The sequence below is a fragment of the Typopeltis vanoorti genome, chromosome 3 (genome assembly GCF_054136105.1).
Source record: "Typopeltis vanoorti isolate ZY-2024b chromosome 3, IOZ_Tvanoo_1.0, whole genome shotgun sequence".
NCBI lineage: Eukaryota > Metazoa > Arthropoda > Arachnida > Uropygi > Thelyphonidae > Typopeltis > Typopeltis vanoorti.
This window is the reverse complement of record NC_143551.1, coordinates 41,710,876-41,733,908: the sequence shown is the minus strand read 5'-3', so window position 1 is coordinate 41,733,908 and position 23,033 is coordinate 41,710,876. Positions and strand designations below refer to the sequence as shown.

At 37.1% G+C, this 23,033-nt stretch overlaps 1 protein-coding gene across 1 annotated transcript in view; it reads right to left on the bottom strand.

Annotated features, from left to right (window-relative positions):
• LOC150108079 (dynein axonemal heavy chain 3-like) overlaps positions 1–23,033 on the bottom strand; it is a 1,881,116-nt gene that overhangs the window by 1,412,347 nt on the left and 445,736 nt on the right. The window contains exon 22 of the mRNA XM_090415945.1: positions 18,600–18,890. Within this exon, the coding sequence (XP_090272071.1) occupies positions 18,600–18,890 (291 nt within the window). The remainder of the gene's footprint in view (positions 1–18,599; positions 18,891–23,033) is intronic.

Sequence of the window (23,033 nt, the reverse complement as noted above, 5' to 3'; positions counted from 1 at the left end):
TTCCATAATCATTCTTTCTTTTGCTGGCTACATATCGAAAGAACTCCCTAGGATTCTTTTTAGGTTCATTAGCTAACTGCTGTTCATACCTCTCTTTAGCTACTCTCACCAACCAAGTCACCCTCCTTGCCTGGTCTTTGTAGACCTCATGAAATTGGTTACTTCCACTTCTCTTATGCTGCCTCCACAATGCCCTTTTTCTCTGTATTGCATACTTAATCTCTTTATTCATCAATCTCACACCTACCTTATTTAACCTTCTCACCCATTGTTTACATTTAGACATTGCATCTACTAAATATTTTTTGAAAATGCCCCAAGCTGCATTGATCTCTTTTTCAGCTAACTCCTCATTCCATGCTACACCTGCAAGCTGTCTCCTGAGCTCTTCATAATCACCCCCCCCCCCTTGTAGTTCCACATATACCCTTTTTTCACAGGGGTCCTTGCACTGCTGGCAACCACCCAAGTAATCACCTCATGGTCACTTTCACCAATTGGTGGATGATTTGATACCTCATTGATAATTACATCCTCCGAGGAGATGACCAAATCCAAGACCCTTAATCCTCTTGTGCCCTCTGTTACATACTGTCTGAGGTAGTTATCCCTCAAAAACTCAAGAAACTCATTTTCTTTACTTCCAGTTGCTATCTCTTCATTCCAGTCTATATTGCCATAATTAAAATCACCCATAATGATCACCCTTTTCTTATTTGCTTGGCTTATTTGACTATACATTTCACTATCACCACCATCCACATTACCAGGTCTATAACAACATCCCACCAAGTATTTGATTCTATTCACCTCTATCTCACACCATACTGCCTCAAAACCACTGGCCCCATTTCCCTCTTGCATCTCTACCTTGTATGGACATAACTCTTTCTCTATCATCAAAAGCACTCCCCCTCCCTTTTTACCCCTTCTATCCTCACGAAACACATCGTACCTTTCCATCTCTATTCCTGTCAGGATGTCATCCTCATCTAACCATGTCTCACTTATTCCGACAATCTCTGGGTGCACAGACGCAATTAGTGCAACCATTTCATCCACCTTGTTTCTTATACTTTTAGCATTGGTATACAAACACAACAACTCATTTCTGGATCTACAGCTAGTTCCACTGATACCACTCACTCGATGTGATCTCTCCATGCTGGACTGGGGCCATTTCCCTTTCTGCTTCTTTGTTTTAGAACCCTTTGCAATTCCATCTGTTTCCTTTTGATCCCTGATCATCCCATTACTTTCCTGCCTACACATGCTCTCACCTCCTCTTGGAGCATCCACCTTTCTCACGCTGTGTATCCCTGTCCACCCTGAGCTTCCCCGTTTCCCTGCTCCTCTTGCACACCCATTCTCTCATATTCTATACTCATACCACTCACTTCCCCATTCATTTCCGGTTCTTCAATCTCTCCTGTGTTACTCTCCTGCTCTTCCACATCACTCCCCTCTCGATCTGATTCATTCTCTCTATTCACTTCTCCACTTTCCAGCAGCAGTCTCTCCAAGCGACTCACACCATAACCACTCAAATGCAGTCCATCGCTCCCATACAGCTCACTTCGTCCCTCAAACTCATTCCACACATTAACAAACTGTACTCCCATCTCCTCACACATTTCAGCCAGAATATCATTCATAATCCTTGCTCTCCACCTCATTTCACCACAATCATACCTAGGCAACACACTCACTACCCTTCCTGTCACACTATTCTCTTTTATCTTTTCAAGCAGTCTCTTGACATTCATTTTGACATACTCTTTGTTCTCTCTTAAATCATTTGTACCAATTAATACAATTAACCCCTTTGCTCGTTCCCGCCTCATATTCAATGCCTCAATCACTCTACTCATTTTACCACCTGGAAAACATACCTTGTGCATTTTATCCTCTAGCACACCTTTAATAATGGAGTCGCCATACAAGAATTTAGCTTACCTTTGTAGTCTTTTTGATTGAGTACCACAGTGGCGCTTCCCTTATCAGCTTTTGTGATTACTATTTTTTTGTTGTTACGGGCGCTAGAGGAAGAGCTGTCTAATACACTCGGCCTTGATCTATGGTCTATACTTCATGACATCTCATGCGCATCGGCAAGAAAGGAATTCGAAAAAATACGTAGTCGGCACGTGAAAAAATACGAACACCTGACAAAGACTTCTACTTCCATACCTCAGCCACCGCTCAACACTGTAGTCAACCTCTCGTCGGCAGTTTTAAAGCCTGAAGCACTGACAGCACTTTCACGTGGTTACAATTTCGCCCTAGCTCCTAAAAGGTTACCTGCTGAAGAAATCATGATCCAAATAGAGCGTGGAATTCACAACCTGCCTAACCATATCGTCAACAACGTGAGACTGGATGTAGTCGGTGTTCTCACCAAAGCCAAACCTCCAAAATCCAACTTATCCAAAAACGAATATACAGCCCTACAAGAATTGAAAAACAGCAAAAAAATAGTAATCACCAAAGCTGATAAGGGAAGCGCCACTGTGGTACTCAATCAAAAAGACTACAAAGGTAACCTAAATTCTTTAGTACTAGACCGTGCTACTTACCTCCCCATTGAATATAATCTGACCAGCTCTCAGATTAGAACTATCCACAAACTCCTTAAGAAAGTCACTTCTTGGCCTGTGGAAGTCACCAACAAACTTAAACCATATAACTCTAGACCCCCCCCCCCCCGATTATATGGACTCCCAAAAATACATAAAGAAAATGTGCCATTACGTCCCATAGTGGATGGCATTGATTCCCCCACATATAAATTAGCCAAACATTTAGCCAAAACGTTCACACACTACACTGGCAACACACCATCACACATAAAAAAAACTCAGCCCACTTTAAAGCCAGTATAGAAAACCTCACACTCCAACACACTGACATAATGGTCAGTTTTGACGTCTCCTCCCTATTCACTAATGTCCCACTCAAAGAAACCCTTGAGCTCATCCAAGCCAAGTTTCCTCCCGATATCTCACCCTATTTCAGTTCACAACGAACTCAGGCTATTTCGTTTGGCAAGGAAAGTTCTACAAACAGATAGAGGGGACAGCCATGGGTTCACCACTTTCCCCATCCTTGGCCAATTTCTTTATGGAGACCTTTGAGGAGAAAGCCTTAAACTCCGCCCCACAAAAACCCACTATTTGGCTTCATTATGTGGATGATGTGTTAGCTATTTGGCCACATGGCTCAGACACACTCCACTCCTTCCTAACACACTTAAACAACCAACACCCCAGAGTCCAGTTCACCTTAGAAAAAGAGGAAAACAACACCCTCCCCTTCCTAGACACTTTAATCACCCGCCAGCTTGATGGATCTTTCATTTTCTCTGTTTACAGAAAACCCACACACACTGGCAGATACATTCACCAGCAATCCCCCCCCCCCTCACAACAATATGGGGGTGATAAAAACACTATATAACAGGGCAAAATTAATCTGCTCAGATGACAAGGCCCTGACTATTGAACTAAACCACATCCTCAACACTTTCTTAGCCAATGGCTATAACCCCAAAAAAATCCAAAAAATACTAAAACTTGTAAACCACAACTTCCACAATAAAGATTACACCAAGTCTATCACCATCCCCTACATCCAGGGCACCTCTGAGAAAATAACCAATATCCTCAAAAAATATGACCTTACTTCCTGTTACAGACCATATAAAAAGTTGGCATCCCTTATCCACTCTACCAAAGACCAACCACTTCCCCTAGACCTACCTGGTGTATACCAGGTCCCTTGCAGCTGCAAATTGTCCTACTTTGGCCAAACAGGCAGAACAACAAATATCAGGATTTCAGAACACCAAGACTACATCCGGTTTCACCAGTACAGCCGCTCTGGGCTGACAGACCATGCCTTAGATACCCACCATAAAATTCGTTGGAAGAAAACAAAAATAATTCATCGCAGCAAGTTTAAATACGAAAGATTATTCAAAGAATCTTCAGCAGCTCTAAAAAACGTTCCTAACCTCAACAAATTTGGGTGCATGAAACTGCCCCAAATTTGGGAGACTTTCATTATGAGAACTTCAGCCCAACTGCCAAGACTACCAAATTAGCCCGCAAGAGGGCACCATTAGGACTTTAGGAACAATATTAGTTTCTTGCTTTCTTCCTCATTTGCTTTGTGTTAGTTCCTGAGTGCACATACCATATCTTTATGTTCCTGAAGATGGCAATGTGACATTGCCGAAATATAGAAGTTATTCATTAAAGTGACCTTTAATTAATATACTTTATATGCATTGTTAATTCCGTAAACTAATTACCAGTTGCACAAGATGGGTGCCACGCTTGCTCACAGCAAATCAAAAACACACTTGTACGAAAATTCAGAACAGTGCTTGAAGCGTTTTAACAAGAATAAAACTGATTTTGTGCATTGATTTATTATTATGGATGAGATTTGGATTCACCATTACACACCAGAATCCAAACAGCAATCAAAGACAACTGGACAAAGAACAACTGGACAGAAGCCGGTTGTTCAGCGCCAAAGAAGACAAAGTCGATTCCATCAGCAGGAAAGGTCATGGCATCAGTGTTTTGGGATTCTAAAGGCATTTTGTTTATTAATTATCTTGAAAAGGGTAAAACAATAACCGGGGAATATTATTCTGATCTTATAACCAGACTAGATGAAAAAATTCGTGAGAAAAGACCTGGTTTGCAGAAGGAAAAAATCATCTTTCATCAGGACAATGCATCTGCCCACAAAGGTGTTTTGGCAATGGGAAAATTAAGGGATCTGCACTATGGATTGTTGGAACATCCACCCTATTCCCCAGATTTGGCTCCCTCTGACTTCTATCTCTTCCCATAACTAAAACTCTTCCTCGCTGGTCAGCATTTTCGAATCAAAAGGTGATTGCAGCTGTAGCGGGATATTTTGCAGATCTTACTGAGAACCACTACAGGGACAGGATAATGGTGCTGGAGCATCGCTGGAATAAATGTATTAGTCTTAAGGGAGTTTATGTTGAAAAATAAAAATAATTTTGAAATTATAAATTCGTAAAACTGATAATTTTGAATCGAGAGTGGGTACACATTCAAATGTTTGAATCACCACACAAAGGGATCATGCAGTAGTACTCAACAGGATAAAAGGTAAAAGGCTGCAATAAGCAAATTGTGCTGATGGAAGCTCTTTTCATGAAGGAATAAAGCTGCAAACTTAGGCTTGTAGTTTGCTTCCCTTTATTCATAGTTCATCATAGAGCATGCTTTCAGTGGTGTTGTATCCATAAAAATTGGATAAGACACAAATGGGCTAATGTACTCTTTACCAATGAGAGCTGTTTTAGTCTTTCCTCCAATTCTAGAAAACATTTGATCTGGCACAAAAGTGGTACTGCTTAATCTCAAGAATGCTCTTGAAAGGGACAGATACAGTGGTGCTGGGTTCATGGTGTGGGGAGACATTACAAGTGCTGGTAAAAGGAACTATGACTGATAAACGATATTGCAATGAAGTTCTTCAATGTCATGTTCAATTGTTCTGTGGTGCTGTTGGGGAAGAATTAATTTTTATGAATTACAATGCCACATCACGTTGTACATGAGCAGTGGAGATACTTCTGGAGACTGAGGATATTAATCAAATTGAGTGGCCAACACACTCCCCAGATCTCAATCCCATAGAACACACTTGGGATCCAATAGGGAGATGCACTGATACTCGAAATTCCTCTCCAGAAAACAAACAAGGCCTTATCCTTGCTCTGAAGGAGGAGTGGGCCAGTTTGTCTCAAGAACTCCTGAATCACTTGGTGCAAAGCATGTTATGACTTTGTGAGAGCTGCAGTGCAGGTCTCTCTTTGCATAGTTTTCTGCAAAGACTGTACCTTAATGTACTGATATTAATCAACTTTTGCAAAAAATTAACTGCAATTAATTTTATACGAAATTTATAATATATTTCTTGTGTAATGTAATTTATTAGTATGCTAGCAATAAATTTATGTCCACATTGGGCTGTAGTCGTGAAACTTTTTTCCTATACAGATAAAAAATATGCTTAGCCTTTCGACACTAGGGTATATGGGGAAGGCTGAATCTAGGAAAAGCAAGTGACTAGTTGGGTTAAGGGGATAAAAATCCCTTATTGTTTTTCAGCCAGTAAGCGATAAGAATCCCTTATTGTTTTTCAGCCAGTTCGCTTACTGGCTGAAAAACAATAAGGGATTTTTATCCCCTTAACCTATCAACCTCGCCAGAAAAAAAAGCCGTTTGGCTTTTCATCAAGTGACTAGTTGTTACTTGGTCTGCTGTTTAATTTGTACATCATTGATATAGGAAATGATTTGAGGAGAAGCATTCAGTTGTGTGCTGATGATGCAAAGCTACATAATACAAGAGTCAATACTGATGATGTACAGACCCTGGAGGTTGACTTCAAAAGACTGCTAGCATGGGCAAAGGATAACAGCTTCCAGTTTAATGTGGCTAAGTATAAGTTTCTGCACTTTGGTGTGTCAAGATATCACAAGGTGTGTACTACACTGATGGAACTAAATGCAGGAACTTGATGAGGTCTGGGATTCAGTGTTGATTTTCAAAATAAATGAACTATTTAATGATCATATTATTAGGATATTTCATTCTGTTAAAGCAGGCCTTGTTCTTAGGGGATTACAAGTGAATGAAGAGGTTGTATTCCAAATACTGAGTACTTTGGATGTTAATAAAGTAGGGGAAGATGGGATTTTGCTAAGTGACGAGAATGTGCTAAGGAAATGAGGAGTGGAAGGAGTGTAAGATGGTACCGTTGCATAAAAATAATTAGAATGGAAGTATCAGACTACAGACCAGTTTGTATTTTCTAAGTGGCTGTAAATTTGGAAAAACTGGGAAAAATTCATATACAGATGAGGACAAGATTATTTATGTAGGCAGCATGGATTACTTAAGGGGGGGGATCTTGCTTTAGTAATCCAGTTGCCTTTTATAATAAAGTAACAACAGCAGTGGATGAGGATAAAGGTAGGTAAGGTATACATTGCCATTTTCTTGGATTCTGACAGGACATTCGAAAGGGTGCCACATGACAGCTTGGTATTTAAGATGCAACATATGGGTTTCAATATCAGATAATGGACTTTGAATTCAAAAAACAGTAGCACATGCATGCTACTGTTTTTTGAATTCAATCCACTCACATCCATAGTCAAGAAACCATCAAAAGACTCAAAAACATTCCATGCAAGACCTCCTAGAATATATGGTTCACCAAAATTACATAACAGTAACTGTCCATGTAGACATTGTGGATTCTATAGGCAGTCCCTCCCACAATGAGTCCCTAACTCCATGGAGGTCAGATGATGATGATAATAATAATAATGACTGTGTATCAATTATGTGAATAAAGTCATAATGATAATAAAATATCATGATCTCTGTCTAATCTTCTCCATTCCCTCATTGGCCACTCAGCTTCTTTGATAAAAAATTCCATAGAATTCATACAGGAATAAAAGACATTAAACTAGCAAATACAGACATGTTAGTAAGCTTTGGCATTGTGTGTCTCTCTCTCTTCACTTAATATCCCCCAAATTTCCACTGGACATAATGAAATTATTCATATTTGCAATCACATCAGGGTTACTTCACATGGAAAGATAAAATATAAAATCAAGAGTAAGGAACAGCAATGAGCTCACCCTTATCGCCTAACTTAGCCAACTTTTTTTCTTGAACACCTAGAAGATAGAATTTTTGCTTGTGACCCAAAACCAACAATTTGGCTACACTATGTTGATGATGTCTTTGCAGTTTAGAGTCCCACAGAACCAGAACTCTACTCATTTCCACAAAAAATCAACACCCTGCATCCTTGTATCAAGTTCAAACTAGAAAAAGAATCATTAAAAGGTATTTCTATTTTTGATGTACACATCAAGTGTAAACAAGATGGATAAATTTCCACTTCTGTCTACCGAAAACCAACTTTTTTAGGTCATTATATTCATAATACATCAGCTCACTATCCATCTCAAAAAATATGGCATCATAAAATCTTTAGTATCCAGAGCACACATGATTTGTTCTTCTGAAGAATCCCTAAAACAAGAATTGGAAATTATCAAAGAAACAGCCTTACTAAATGGATATAATGCAATAACAACCCAAAAAATAATTAACCACTCTCCTACAAATCATCTGAGACAAGAAGAAGCCAACAGTATTCCTACACCATATATTAAAGGCATCTCTGAACATTTGGCAAAATATATGAAAAAATATCAACTCATTGCTACCTATAAACCCATCAACAAAATTCACAGCTTGCTACCTTCTCCAAAAGACAAACTCTCACCAATGATGCTACCTGCCATATACAAAGTGCCATGTTCGTGTAACCTGACTTACTATAGACAAACAGGAAGATCTCTATAAATGTATCTCTGAACATCAAGACCATATCCATATTATCAAACCTTACAAATCTGGCCATGCACAACACGGAATCAAAAACTTCAGGATCCAATGGCAACATGCTAAGCTACTACACAGATCCATATAAAAACATGAATGTTTATATAAAGGAAGTGCTGAAGCCTTACTTCATAGACCTAATCTTAATCGGAATGATTGTCTTACTATTCCAAAAGCTCAAGAAATTGTTATCCTCAATTGTATTAAATAATTTATCTGTTATGTTTTAATTTAATTAAATTAATTTTAATTTTGGCCCAATAGTTTTAATCCATGAACATGCAACTGTATATATAGAGGGATTCCAATTTAAGCATAAGGGCTGCTGTTTTTTTTTGAATTCAATTCCTATTGTTGTTCAATAATTGTGCTGATGATGTCTTATGATACATAAGATGAAATATTTACATAATAAAAAAAGTTATTTACTGTGGCATATGTGTTATTCCATAGTTATGTCAATAATACTGTCAATGTATTATTGACATAATACATTGACAATATTATATATTCAATGTAATAGTGCTGATGTTTAAATGTAAAGTTATGAAATTTTGGATCCAGAGATGGAATGCTTCATATTCCTTCCTTTGTGGGGTTATACCAAAAGAAGTGGAGAAAACAAGGGATCTTGAGGTTATTGCAAACAGAAATTTAAATATTTGAATTGCAATTGCTCATTAAGACCACAGTAAACTAAAAAGATGGAACCATTTAAAATCCTCTCATAGTAAAAACAGACAGAATTTTATCTACCCCTGGTGAATATTGCATAATGTGGGTGGTCTACACCAGCTAGCCAAAGATTTGATATCTCCTAGAATGCTTCTTTCTAAATACAAAAATTGTCTAACTGAACAATAACATATTCCACAATACAATATCTAAAGTATTGGTATGTCATATTGCTGGTTTTCAAAGTCCGCACGGTTAGCCTAGTGGCTTTGCGCTTCGCAACCATATGCCTGGGGAAGGAGTGTCCCAGGTTCAATTCCCGTCGAAGACGTGAGGAACTTGAGGATCTTCCTCAGGCATAGCCAAGTTAGCCGGTCTTGGGCGCAGGCAGTAGGATTTTTTCCTCCAGTTTATCTGGCGTTTTTCATCCCACAAGCAGGCAAACCGGCCGGACCCTGCATAGGAAGCAGGAATAACGCGTAGTGAAAGAAAAAAGAAAGAAAGATTGCTGGTTTTCAAATCCATGTTTCTTCCTAACCTTCCAAAAATGGTAATTTAATTCATTCTTCTTCTTCTTCCTAACATGGATTTTAAGCCAAGTAGCCTGTTCTCATGCCAGAACAGTCCACTTGGCTTGAACAGAACAGGCCAATTTAATTCATTAATTTAAAAAAATCAAACTTCTCTTCCCACTGCTGACAGGTGGGGAGATACTGCAAAAAAGTACCTCTTCTGTTGTAAATAATGGAATGACTAACACATTACATAATCTGTTCCAAATATGCTGAGTATGAGGGCAGATGTAGAATGCATGTTCTACCATTTCTAATTTGTAAGAGATGCACAGATTGGATCTCCATTTAATAGCATTTACTGGAAGTTGACCATATGCATATCTCCAAGCAAGATTCCTCCTCTTAGGGTATCCTTGGAACTTCAGTAAGATATGAAACATTTTTACCTAACTGTGGAAGTTTGTGGTGAAAGAGGATAAAAATTTCTACAAAGTTCTACTTTTATTAAGGAAAAGAATGTCAATGTCAGAATGCTGTAACAATTTTATAGTTAAGCATCAAAAGTTGTAGTATTTAGGGTTTGTCAGTTTTCAAAAACCAGGTTTAAAACAGGTTTTTTTTTTGGATAAATTTGTAAAATTAGAAAAAATTAATTATTTAATTAAAAACGTTAACATTTTGACTTGAAATTGATGTATATGATGATGTATATGAAATTGAAGATGACAGAGTGTGAAGATGACTATGGTGAGGATTTTTTAAATTCTCTTGATCTAGATAACGATTGTGGATTCCCTATGTTGTCTGACAATTACAAACAATCAATTTCCCAAATTAGAAAAATTTGCAAATTTCTTAGAAAATCTCCCATAAGAGATACCTTCAGAATTATATAAAACAAGAAAAAGGAAAGGAATTAAGTCTGATTCTTGACTGCCAAATGAAAGAGAACAGTTTACAGGCCATGATTGAAGGATTAATAACATTAAAAGAATGTGTTGTTTTAGCTTTGAATGATATTGGTGCTTCTCATTTGAATGATCATGGTGCTTCATGTGGAATGAAGCTCAATATCCTAAAATCATGGAGTTTCTTAAAGTGTTGGGACCAGTACATCTAGCTGCTGAGGCCTTAGGGTGGCGAGATGCTAATTTATTAACAAGTGAATGCATATTTGAATTTCTGCTAAATGAACTAAAATATTTAAAGACTGAAATTAGTTTCAATCTTTAGAGGTACCTGTGGCATAATAAATTAATAAATTAACACGTATAAACCAACAGTTAATAACTTTAATGAATTAAAAGTACAAATATTTTGTACTGAAAGTAACAGTACATCATCAGTGTAGAACAAACAGTTAAAGAAATGGAATACGAAGTACAGAACAGTCGGTGGATCATCAATTAAATTGTTGCCATGTGCCAGAAGATTAATTAAAATAATATTAAATAATTCTTTAAAGATAATTATTTCATTGACAGTTGCATAAGATAAGACAATTCATATTTAATCCTGCATTTGTGGAGCAGACAAGCTTTATCCCACTGGATATTATGATTAGTGTCAATGCTATGTTGTGCTAGACCAGATTTACGAGGTTTCATGTATTCGATATAATACTGATGTTCCTTCACTCTTTTTTCCACAGAATGGCCTGTTTGTCCAAAGTATGATAAGTTACATTCACATGGTATCTGGTAAACACCAGATAATATGAGAATCATAATATCCAGTGGGATAAAGCTTGTCTGCTCCACAGATGCAGGTTTAAATATGAACGCCTTTTTAAAGAAAGTTGCAAAGCCCTTTTGCATCGCCCGATGAATCGAAATGACCGTCTCTCTCTCTCTCTCTCTCTCTCCCCCCCAAAAGTTTGGGAGATTCTTATCTTATGCAATCATCAATGAAATAATTATCTTTAAAGAATTATTTAATATTATTTTAATTAATCTTCTGGTATGCAACAACAATTTAATTGGTGATCCACCGACTGTTCTGTACTTTGTATTCCATTCCTTTAACTGTTTGTTCTACACTGATGATGTACTGTTCCTTTCAATACGAAATATTTGTACTTTTAATTCATTAAAGTTATTATTGTTGGTTTTATACGTGTTAATTTATTAACTTTAGTTCCAAATTATTAAATGTTTTAGAAATATGAATTCAAGAAAGAAAGAAGACAAGTTGGATTGGTAACCCTTTTGTAATATTTGCAAAGTCCACAAAACATTTCAACAAAGAAATCTAGTGTATTTCCACTAGCTTCAAAACTCGATATTATTAAGTTTTCTGGAAAAAATATTGTCTAGAATATATCCAAATTCTTGAATGGAAACAGATTCCAATGATGAATATATCAGAGTGTAAGGATTTTTGTCACGAAGACTTGCGAATTCTCTTTAAACTGTGTACTAGTGGCCAGGAGGTGCGGCAGTCGTAACGACGGAAGCAGACGACGCTTAGGACTTCTATTAGCAAAGTTTCTGCCGAGTGGTATCCGTTTTTGTTTTTTTAGAATGTGCCCGAAGTGAGAGAACAAGTACAACATTAGTGTTTGAAAGCAAATATAATTTTCTAGTTAGATCATATACTACAGTATAATAGGTCATCGGCATTGCAAAAAAGAGCTATTTCAGTGAGCATTTATTCTGCGTAATGATCAAGACTTTCACCAGCTTTACCATTCATCACAAGTCCAAATTTTACTCAGAGACAGAGAAACTATTACCGTATGTTTCTGTGTATAAGACAAAACCTACTTTTTCGAACCCAAAATTAAGAAATCAATATTTTAAACATAAACAAATGATCCTCCATGCATAGAAACCTCTCCTCACCCTCTTGCTCATGTTCGTAACTTCCAGGGATGGCCTCTTGTCATCACTCCTTCCCGTTGTTCAACCATGCGAAAGAACTCCCCAGTGTCAACCCTGTAACCACCTTTCAACAGTTTAAAAGTTTCAATCATATCACCTCTCCTCCTCCTATCCACCAAACTCTGCAGTCCACATTCCCTTAGCCGATCCTCATAACTATCATTGTACAGTCCTGAAACCATCTTTGTTATCTGCTTTTGTATCCTTTCCACAGTTAATTTATCCCCCTTCAAATCCTGGGGACCAAATCTGAGAACAATAGTCTAAGTGTGGTCTGATCAGGGTCTTATACAACAGAATGATAACTGTCCTGTCTCTGCAGGTCAGCGTCCTTCTCACTATTGCAGCAATCCTCTGTGTTATCTTCACCAACTTTGTAATATGTCCCCTAAATTTCAGGTTTCTATCAATCATCAACCCCAGATCTCGTCTCTTCTACTTCCTCCAGTATAACTCCTCCAATAGAGTATGCAGCATCCCATTGATGTGTCTGAAACCTCAAGACCTTACATTTTCTTGCATTAAACCAAAACCCTCATTAATTTGCCCATCTAATTAGCTTATTCAAATCCTCTTGCAGGGCTACCACATCTGCACTATTATTAATAATCCTTCCCAGCTTCGCATCATCCGCAAACAACTGAATATCCCCTTGCAATCCACTGACAATGTCACTGATATCAAGGTTAAAGAATATAGGTCCCAGTACGGAGCCCTGTGGGACCCCACTTGTAACCTTCTGCATCCTTGAAACTGCCCCACCATACACAACTCTCTGATACCTATCAGACAGCCAATCCTGAATCCAGTTGACCAATCTGACATCCAGACCCATGTGCTGCAACTTAAATATCAGTTTATCATGTGGCACCCTGTCAAATGCTTTTGCATCAGAAGAATCATAGAAGGTTCACGTGATAAAAATTTTCATTTTAACCTTTATTTAACCTTCAAAAAGCCTTTGACTCCATTAATAGAGAAGCAATGTTTAAAATAATCAGCTTCTATGGTCTACCCTCAAAACTCATACAAGCAATCTCAGTGCCTTATAAAGATTACAATGCTACAGTAATCTTTAAAACAGATACATCTGAATCATTTCCAGTGACAACAGGAGTCATGCAAGGTGATGTACTAGCACCTTATTTGTTTTTAATTCCGGACCATCAACACAGAAGATCTTGGTTTTAGCATTAAAAACATCCACCCACACCATGCAAATAACTAATCTTAGCTTTGCTGACGATGTTATACTTATTGATACAGAACCAACAAATGCACAAAAACATCTCAGTCTACTAGAGGCACAGGCTAAACTTATTGGTCTGCAGATCACCATCCAAAAGTCCAAAGTATTCTCAATAGGTTGTGAAAACTTTATACTTCATATCAACAATAAACCCTTAGAAAGAGTAAAGGACTTTCAATACCTCGGATCGTACATCAGCAATACAGAAAATGATATGAAAATGTAAACAGTTGGCTCTAGTCTTCCATAACAAACTCCGCCCCCATCTGGAAATCATCATTAGTATCATTAAAGACAAAATTAAGACTATACCATGCAACTAGTAGATCCATCTTCTTGTATGGTTCTCAAACCTGGACAATAAGCACCAAAAAACTACAGATCTAATTAATTCCTTTGGAACTACACGTCTCAGATTGATCCTTGGATACACCCGGATGGACCACATCACTAACTCTGCTGTGCTAAATCTGGCTAAGCAAGAACCACTTTTCAGTACAGTCAAAAAACTACAACTCAGATGGCTTGGGCATCAACTCAGACATCCTGAAGTCTCACCCTTTTTTGGAATCCCTCATCCTGTACAAACTAGAAGATGGCAAATGCATCTTCTAGTTTGTACAGGATGAGAAAGACAGTGCAACAATTTTGGCAATACATATGTGAAACCATCAGTAGGCTGAACTGCAAAACTCCATCTGACATCTAGCAGTTAGCTCAAGATAGAGAGACTTGGAAGACCATAATCTGCAATATTTAATTTTTAATACAAATCTCTTTTCCCTTTTCATATTGTATATTGTGAATAAACTATGTATGTATGTATTGCTTAAATAGAAGACTTTTAACACTGGAAGTTCAAACCCTCCATGCTTCTTTGATAGTTGAAGAAATTCATTTTATGTTAAAAATGAATTTCTTTTAACATAAAATGGTTTTGGTTCCACACAAAAAAAAAAAAAAAAACTGCACAGATTTAATATATATATAATTGCTTTTCTTCAGCATCTGTAATATTTATTATATTCAACTGAGCAATGGTTTAATTACTATGGCTTTAGAAAAAAAAAAAAAGGAAAATGGCTCACTATTCCAGTCTTTTAAGGCTTCAATGTTTTTGTATATATAAATTCCTGAACTGGTAATATTCGATAATTGGAAAAGGAATATCCAAGTATAGCAAGAGGTACACTCTTAGTATAAAAGGAATTTCTCACTTTCCAAAAACTTTTAATTTTGTCTTGTCAGCATTGACAGCTAATCCACTGATTTTGATTAACTCTTAGTTAATGGGTTCCTATTACAGACTCAGTCAAAATTTAAAAACAAGTCAAGCAAGGTTGTTCTCTTAGTCCGTTGCTCTTTCTTTGCATTGGTTCTTGAACCTTTCTTGCAGGAAGTTGATAAGACACATGCTGTGCGAGGGACAACAGTTCCCTCAACTAAAATAAGGTATTAGCATATGCCTATGATGTAGTAGGAACTTTGAGGGAACTGTTATCCTTCATACAGTATGTGTATTATCAACTTCCTGCAAGAAAGGTTCAAGAACCAATGCAAAGAAAGAGCAATGGACTAAGAGAACAACCTTGCTTGACTTGTTCTTAAATTTTGACTGGGTCTGTAATAGGAATCCATTTACTAGGAGGTGGATAATTGAATTTGCATAGGCTTCTTTAATAGTGAATAGCAGCCTTTTGCTACACACCAGTTTGCTGGAGGATGTAAAACAGAAAGGGATGCCACTTATCAAATGCTTGAATGAGGTCCACCGATAGCACTGCCATTGGCTGTTGTTTAAAAATAATTAGGTAAAGTAGATCGCATAGCAGAAAAAGATTCAATTCTGCTGCTTAGCCTGGAACTCCATACACCTGTGTGCTTGTAATTATGTATTTCAGTCCTACTTTGAGCCTCTTGTTATTGATAATGTGAAAAAAATATCTTGTAGTCAGTATTAAATAGAGAAATAGGCCTGTAGTTGTTGCTTAAGATATGTTCTCTATTAGGTTTTGGAATGAGGATGGTATGACTTACTACATATTCACATGGTATGTGTCCTATAGAGAGAAAAGAATTAAACAGTATTAACTAGAATGGGAAGAATAAAAATGGCAGGCCTTGCATTATTATCAAAATAATTTGTACAAGAGAAAATTGTAGATCGTTTTCCGACTTGCTTGCAAAGTATATTATATAAGACTCATTGAGGGAGGACACCTACTCTACATCTCTCTCTGTCTCCACCACTCAAACCACCAAATACATCAACGCCATCTACTGCCTGCCACCACCGCTGGCATTTCCACAGACAATCCATGCCCACAGCAGGATACAAACCCACAGCCTTTTTTTATACTTGACAAGAAATTATATACTTGATTAATCTGTCCAAGTTGTAAGCAAACAAAGTTTGTGAGTGAAGTATCGTCATGATCAAGCTACTTGTATATAGCAAATGTTGACTTCACATCAATTGCCTTAGTATCCCATAATGCAAAGCACATATCCTTATGGACATCACTTATTATCTTATCAAGGTTGAATTAATCTTGGCTAATCTTAGCATCTTCTTGTGCCTGGCTCTGAATGATGAGATCTCATTAAAGGTAGAAACTGGTCTGGATACTGTGTGCAAACACTGTCAGTAGATTTTCAAGAGGATGATGATATATATTAGAAACTATCAAAAGAAGAGTGACTAAGAGATATGAGATATGAACACAGGTTGAGGGAATGCAATCTGCAGAACCTCATGAATGGAGGAGATATGTTTAAGACATATAAGTTGGTAAGATGTTGTTACAGTTAAACACAGAATAGCAGATGAGTTAAACAAAAGGTCAGTCCTGGAAACTGTATAAGGCAAATGTTAACAAGGGTGAAATGAGCAGGTTTGGTAAATGGAATGCATTGCCTGAGAATGTGATGGATGTATATACATTCACTGAGTTTAATATATGGTTTGATGAATGCATAGTCTCCCTTGATGAGTCTTTCATCTCTATGGAAGTCTGGTGTTAGCCTGGTTGGCGAAGTGGTCAGCGTATCTGCTCTCCAGCCAAAAGGCTGTGGGTTCAAATCCTGCCTTGGGCATGGATGTTTGTGATTGTCTGTGAAAGCACTAGCGGTGGTAGTTGGCAGTAGATGGCACTAATGTTAGATGATGAAGGTTGGTGGAGTAGTGAGACAAAGAGTTGTAGAGTTGATGCCCTCTCTCGATGAGTCTTTGGACTCCCTGGAGGTGTGATGTAATAATAATAATAATAATAATGATAATAATAAGTAACGAGGTTAATGAAGCAACCTGAGTTCGAATCTCTTCCAGTATGTGAAGAACCTATGACCAGCCTATAGCTGGTCTCATATGAAGGTGGCAGGGTTTCCCTTCTTGGAAACGCATATTTTTCATCATGGTAAACAGACAAACTAGCCAGAGGAACACATACAATTTAAACATAATACACAATGCAGATTGGTTTAACCATCCTATCACAGCTTTTATTAGATTTCAAGGAAGCTGAGTGACAATGAAGTCACTCAGCTTCTTTGAAGGAAAGATGAAATGGGATAGGATGTAGGTTTGTTTCTATCTGACTAGTTTCTTTAATACCTTCACTTCCACCATTAGCATCTGAAGGATCCAGTGAAAAGAAAGTCAACTGTGTCAAATTATAGGCTAGTTTACAACCACAGATCACAGTCACTTACCACCCCTGCACACCTATATACAGTATATATATTGGTCCATATGTGTCAGCACACATGTGCAGGATTCAACATACAGTATATGGACATGTTTAAACATGCATGATTATACTAATTTTTGTTGGTATATTCCACTGTTTCCAACTCCCAAATGTAAACTGCACTTTCCCTAGTATCAAAAAAAGTATGTAAAACAACTTCTCCAGAAAATTCTTCTAATTTCAATGACACCATAGCAGTCTGTAGATATTATCATAGATAAAATAGGTATGCTTACTGAGGTTTCTTCATTACCCTCTCCCTTATTCAAATTATTCTGGTTTCTACACTCTCTTTTTCTTTTATCTCTTTTTTTTTCTTTTCTCAATTCACATTAACATCCACTAACAATGATCCTAGTGACAAGTTCTCTTCTATTACACTTTAGCTACAGATAAGTGTCTTTTTATTCATATATTTTCAAATTAAATCTGGTATTTATTAGTTTTATGGATATTTAGCCTATTTTTGTTTAGGATGCCCCTTTATGGGCTAAAGGGCCATAAAAATAATATTTATTTAGAGAAGTAACATGGGAATCTTCCCAGAAATAATACCTATGAATCTTGTAGTTTGGCAAACTATTCCAAAATAAAATTGCTTTGCTACCATTGTAATTAATGTGAATTGGAGTACATTGGTTCTCCTGTAACCTATTTCTATGCATTAACTACCCAGATAACCAGTCTGGATAAAACAGATTGAGCATCATACACTCTAATCCATGCTATTTCAATATTGTGTACTTCACATCCATGTTTTGATTGATGCATATGTACATCATGGTTGGTGAAAAGATTAAAGTGGTAAAGTATTGGTAAAGTCCTTATTATAAAGGATATAATAAGGACTAATTTTAAAATTGAAGAATATTTTCAATTCAGTGACCTTTTTACAGTGAATCACTATTATTTATGCATTGTAATATTTGAATTTTTTTCCCCAATTTCCAATTCAGCATTTTATTTTTTAAAAAAAATACAAAAGCAAAACTAATTTTTATAGCTTATTTAAAATATGACTGTACACCATAAAATTTACTTACCTTTAAATTATCAGGTAATTCTTGACGTCCGGCATATCCAGGATTCATAGTGATAAACATATTGCAGGTTGGATTTAAAGCCAGTTCAGTTCCTTCAAAAATAAAGGTGGTAAGCTGTTGTAGTATGGCATGCTGGATACTATGAATCTGTTGAGCCACAACTGAGAGAACTTCCAGTTCAATGCGATTGAATTCATCAAAACAAGCCCAAGCGCCAGCTTGAGCAAGACCCTTAAAAAATTTTCCCATGGCTTTATAATCTAAGCCATCAGAGCAGTTGAAGACCACACACTGAAATATTAGATTGGAGATTAGCATTACAGAACATGAAAAATTAAAGTCTAAATTAATTGTCTTATTTTAACTTTCTTTCCCATCCACTCTTTCTATAAATTTATCAATTATGAGAAAATTTAAAAACAAAAACAAAAGGCCCCCATTAAAGAACGGGAGCCTTGTTTAACTGGATGATGTCCCAGTCGGCATGAAATTCTGTCATGTTGTACCATCATTTTATATTGTGGTTTAAGCCAATAAAATACAATTTGGTTGGCTAAATTTCAAATTAAGCCAACCAAATTAGCCAACCAATCTGATTCGGTATCCAGATAGATACACCACGATACACAGCATACACCATGAGAAGGTGAGGATTTGACATTAAGTCAGAATCTATGGTCAGTTCTCTGCATGACTAAACAAATAGTTTTAATAAATAAATATTTCATCCTAAGATACTTAGGATGAAATATTTACTTATTAAAACTTATTACTGTGGTTATTACGTGTGTTTGTTTAGTCATGAATTCTCCACAGGTTTCATTGTACAATAAAGGTTCTCCACATATCATTAAAGGCTATGTGTAGGTGTCCTCTCAGTTATAGAGCTCTGATAGAGAAGAACTAAGATTAGGAGAGTGGTACTGAAGAAGCAGATGTGCTTGGTAGTGGAAACAGTAGTAGCATGAGAGATGAAGACAGAACAGGAATGTAACAGTAGCAGGGAACTGCTCCTGTTACATTCATTTAAAACAAGGGAGCCTTGGTGGACAGGAAGATATGGCATAGAGAGATTGGATGTTGAAAGTAGCAGTGATTATGACCACATACGGTTGATATGAAAGAGGGAAATAGTGGCAATCATTATGAGGCAATGTGGTGTGTGGAGATGAAAAAAGTTATTTTAATTATGGTGGTATAGATTGAAATGAAGAGATAGCATTTGGAATAAGGACAATGAATTGCTCAAGTTCTTGAGAGATAACTATCTGAGGCAGCATGTAAAGGAGGGCATGTGAGGATTGAGAGTTTCAGATTTGATAATTTCAATAGAAGATGTAACTGTGAGTGGGATTTTTCACTTTTCTCCAGTTAGTGAGAATGATCATGAAGTGATCACCTGGGTTGTAGCTAGCCATATACAGACTTCTGTGAGGAAAGGATATATGTAAAAATACAAGGCTGGTGATTATGACAAGCTTAGGAGACAGTTTGGAGCTAGAGCATGGAACAAGGAGTTCAGCAGTAAGGAAATAAATATTGCTTGGGAAGAACTGACAAAGAAATATATAACAGCATCAACGTGTGAATGTATTCCAAAGACCAAAAAGCTGAATAAGGCAGGTGTAAAATGGATGAATGAAGGGTTTAAGTATGAAATCTGGTACTTTGGAGGCAATACAAGATGAATAATGGTAATAATCAGTTACATGAAGAGTATAAATAATAAATCAGGAGAGTGACTCAGTAAGGAAAACAAAAGTAGATTGGCAAATCAGGCAAAGAAAAACCTTAGTGTTTTTTAGATATGTGGCAAGTAGAAGGAAGAATGATTATGGTAAGATGATGTTAATGGTTTGTTGTTAAGTTGGTAGTGTGGACAAAGGACAATGGTTGTCAAATTAATGTTGAAAAATGTAGAGTAATGCACTGCGAAATGAAAACACAAATTATGATACAACATAATTTGTATCATATTATAGTATTGGAGTGAAAATTGGGGAGGTTATTATCCCTTTTTAGGTCAGTCACCTTGATTTCTTTGAAATCAGGAGATGATGCAGAAGATTTAGAGATGAGTGACCAAGCCAGTAGCAAGTCTGTGGAATGCTCCCTATGAGTGGAATGCTCCCTATGAGAATAGATTGAGGGTGTGTGTATTGTAGAGTTTAGTTGAGAGGCAGAGGAGATGGTACTTGATAGAGATTTTTAAGCTAAATGGATTCTATAAGACTGACTCAAAAGAAATTGTTCAATACATGAGCAATAGCAGGACAAGGGGTGACTCCTGGAAGTCGTGTAAGAGTATGGAATAGGTATTGTGTGAATAGTGGTTAGTGTTGGTCTCCTGCAATGAGTCTCTTGCCACAATGGAGATATCCGTATAATAATAATAATAATAATAATAATAATAAAAGTGTGAAGCTATGAACTTTAGCATGATATTTCCAGTGGCATATTATATTAGCAGGGTTATACTATAAGAAACTGATGAAGCTAAGTTGTAACAGATTTAACATATTGATATGAACTCAGATGGATAAGAAAATAACTATTTATTAACTTAAAAGCTAATATTTCGCTGGTATTATATCCAGCATCTTCAGAACACACAACACAAAGTTTGTTACAAATGCAAGACAACCACAATCCGGTGTAACAGTGGGGCTAGTATAAGTAATTGCAGTGTGCAACACAAGACTAAAGTCCTAATAGGGTGCCATCTAGGTTAAAAAAAAAAAAAAGAAAAAAAAAGAAGAAAAAAAGTTCCAAGTTTTGCAATAGTAGTCCAGATAATAGTCTTAGAAAGTTTGAAAAAAATAAAATAAAATAAAAGTAATAAATATTAATTTGGTCTTAGGATGACTGTCTCCCAAATCTTTGGTAGATTTATACAGCCATACTTGTTAAGGTTTGGAGTATGTATTAAGGCTTCTGTTGATTCCAGGAACAACCTTTCTAACTTGTAGAAGCTTCTGTGCATTACTTTTGTTTGTTTCCAATTGATCCTGTGTGCAGGGGTATCCAAAACATGGTCTGCCAGACCCGACTTGCCATAGCGAAAGTGTCGGATATATTTTATTTTTTGTGTTCACAGAGGCGGATGTCCACAGTTCTTCCTGTCTGTCCGTAGTAGGCTTGATGGCAAGAACAGGGCACTTCATAAACTCCTGGATGTGATAAAGGAGTGCATTTGTCCTTAGGTGAACGGATGAGAGTTGCTAATTTTACATAAGGTTTAAATACTATGCATAGTTGGTGTTTGTTAAGCACCCTAGATATCTTTTCAGATGTGCCTTTAATGTATGGGATGGTGATAGTTTTGTTGTAGTCTTCTGTGGTAGATAGAGGGGATTTCTGGGTAGCATTTAGTATGTTTTCTATCTTATGGGGATTATAACCATTGGTTAAGAAGGTGTGACGTAGGTGAGAAAGTTCAGCAGTGAGAGCAATGTCATTGGAACAGATTGCTCTAGCTCTATGGGTTAATGTTTTTAAGATACAATATTGTTGAGAAGGGTGATGGTGTGATTGTTTGTGTAAGCATCTCCCTGTATATTGGGTTTTCTATAAACTGAAAACGATAAGGAACTTTCGAGAAGACGTGTGATCAGTGTATCCAGGAAGGGCAGGTAGTCATCGGCTTCTAGTTCCATTGTAAAGTGGATTTTAGGGTGTTGGCTATTTACATGCACTAAAAATGTATTCAATGTGTCTGGGGCATGTGGCCAAATAGCAAACACATCATCAACATAGCATAGCCAGAGACTAGGTTTGAGAGTGGCTGTGTTGATAGCTAGTTTATCCAGATGTTCTATGTAGAAGTTGACTAAGAGGGGAGAAAGTGGCGAACCCATAGCTGTCCCATCTAATTGTTTGTATATTTTCCCTTTCCATGTAAAATAACTTGCCTGTCATGAGGCACAAATGGTATTCTTGTAGTGGCTAGACAGGATTATGACTTAGAGGAGTTCAGTCATCATCCCACATCCTGAACCTAAAGGTATTCAAGTTCATGACGTACACAAAGCATGAAATGGCCATGCACTAGCCAACCTTTGTCTACTTATCAGTAGCAGCCATCAGACTCCGGCAACCCAGAAATCCCCTCTATCTACCACAGAAGACTACAACAAAACTATCACCATCCCATACATTAAAGGCACATCTGAAAAGATATCTAGGGTGCTTAACAAACACCAACTATGCACAGTATTTAAACCTTATGTAAAATTAGCAGCTCTCATCCGTTCACCTAAGGATAAATGCACTCCTTTATCACATCCAGGAGTCTATGAAGTGCCCTGTTCTTGCCAACATACTACGGACAGACAGGAAGAACTGTGGACATCTGCTTCGGTGAACAGAAAAAATATATCCGACACTTTTGCTATGGCAGGTCGGGTCTGGCAGACCATGTTTTGGATACCCCTG